The 2,175-nt window shown below is 45.5% G+C and overlaps 1 protein-coding gene across 1 annotated transcript; it reads left to right on the forward strand.

Moving 5' to 3' along the window:
- Window positions 1-1,221: 1,221 nt before the first annotated feature.
- On the forward strand, window positions 1,222-1,508 carry LOC311605019 (metallothionein-2-like; the record flags this gene model as incomplete). Its single annotated transcript, XM_084795324.1, has 1 exon — window positions 1,222-1,508. The coding sequence occupies one exon, from the start codon at window positions 1,222-1,224 to the stop codon at window positions 1,498-1,500; it is 279 nt and encodes a 92-aa protein (XP_084651450.1). The 3' UTR covers window positions 1,501-1,508.
- Between the last annotated feature and the right edge of the window lie 667 nt (window positions 1,509-2,175).

Below are 2,175 nucleotides of genomic sequence, written 5' to 3' on the forward strand. Positions count from 1 at the left end.
ACAGCTTCACAAAGCACAATAGCCTGTTTCTTACAAGAAGATATTGCAGGGCTGGGGAGATAAGGTTGAGGTTACTGGCTGGGCCACGTGGCAATGAACCGCAGCGCCCTCTGGCGGGAGCCAGCCTGCACAGCAGCTGTGCGGGTGGGAGCCAGCGCCAAAGGGCAGGGAGGGGCGGGGAGGGGCGAGGTGGGGCGGGGAGGGGCGAGGTGGGGCGGGGCCGGGCGGCAGACCAGGCACAGCCCAGAGAGAGCAGAACCCGGGCCCTACGCCTGCCAAGAGGAACCTAGAGCACTGGCTTTGCTTTGTCTGGCAGCACCTGAGCAGCCTGCATGCACCAGGTGTAATAACATGCTTCCGTTTTCGTTTCTGCCAGCCATCTACACTCTCCTGTTCTCCCTAGTGGCCCCATATCCATCATCTCTCTTCAGGAAGTCCGTGTGAGCAGGGATCCACTGGGAAGATAGCAGTGGTCAGCAAACTGATGCGGCGCTTGACCTTGGCAGCGACATCCTGTTTCTGTTAGATGGGCTCTCACAGCATTAGGAAAGGGAAGCTACTTAAGGAAGCAACACAAAGAACGAAAGAGAGAGGAGGCAGTTTCACCTGAACAGTACTAGAGAGACAGGTTGCAGAGAAAGGAGCTGGACACAGGTGAAGAACAAATGACCCAGAAAATGAGAAGGAGCCAGAAGATTAGAAAAGACTGCTAGAGTTAGTTTGACGCTAAGCAGGGCAATTCAGAGGCCAAGAGAAAAGCCAGATTGAGCAAGTCATCTGGGAGAGGAGTCTGAGCCAGAAAAGCTGAGTTGAACCAGCCAGCCCAGAGCTCAGTAAGAACAAGAAAGAGTGAGCTTATTAAGCAATAAGATTCAGAAGCTGAAAACATTCTGGGCTTAGGTTAGATTGTATGGAGGCTAGAAACTTCCAGGACTAGGCCTAGGTTATGAGAAAGAATAAATCTCCAAGACAACAATTGAAATAGGCTAATAAAAGTTCCTTTTACTAGCAGGTGCCTAGAATGTAGTAATAAGATAAAACAAAAACAAACAAACCAGACTTGACAAAACAAACGGAAGAAAAAGGCCCAAAGAAAAAGCACAAGGTACATATAGATATAGACACACACACACACACACACACACACACACACACACACTCGCACACAGAAACCCGTTAAAAACACAAAATTGGAAATCATAATATAGACACACACAAAAAATGAGGTTAAAAAATAAAAATAAGATCACCCTTACTCCTATCGCTCCAACACCACCAGTCTTTCATTGGTCTTCAGCCAGGGCCACCACAGGCCATGGACCCAGCTGCTCCTGTGCCACAGATGGACGCTGCTCCTGTGCTGGCTCCTGCAAATGCAAAGAGTGCAAACGCACCTCCTGCAAGAAAAGCTGTTGCTCCTGCTGCCCTCTGAGCTGTGTGAAGTGCTCCTGGGGCTGCATCTGCAAAGAGGCTTTGGACAAATGCAGCTGCTGTGCCTGAAGTCCAGACATCCCAACTACTGACAGTAAATAGAACAGTGTGTAGAAACCATATATATATATATCCATCCACTTACCAGCAAATTTCATGATTTCAATTTTTTAACAGCTGAATAATATTCCATTGTGCAAAACTGCAACATTTCCATTATATATTCATCTGTTGATGGGCATCTAAGCTATTTCCAATTTCTGGCTGTTTTGTAAATTGATTTATTTGTTTTCTGGGTGATCAGTGTTTTGGTTTGGTTTGCTTTTTGAGTTCTTAATATATTTTTAATATTAGCCCTCTCTCAGATATGTATGTAGTTGCTTTCAAAAAATCATTTCCCATTCTGTAGCCTGCCACTTTGTCTGAATGACAGTGTCCTTTGTCATACAGAAGTTTTTCAATTTTAGGAGGTCTCATTATTTAATTGCTGATCTTAGTTCCTCCGCTACCAGTGTTCTTTTCAGAAAGTCTTTTCCTTTGCCGATCAGTTCAAAACTATGTCCCACTCTCTCTTCCATCAGACGCAATGTATCTGGCCTTACAGTAAGGTCTTTAATCTATTTAGAGTTGTGCGTTGTTCAGGGTGATAAGTTTGCTCTAGTTGCATTATTCTGCATACAACCATACGTTTTTGACCAGCATCATTTGTTGAAGATGCTGTCTTCTTTTCAGTGTGCACTTCTA

Source organism: Acomys minous, assembly GCF_964271855.1.
Source record: "Acomys minous genome assembly, chromosome: 9".
Classification (NCBI taxonomy): Eukaryota; Metazoa; Chordata; class Mammalia; order Rodentia; family Muridae; genus Acomys; species Acomys minous.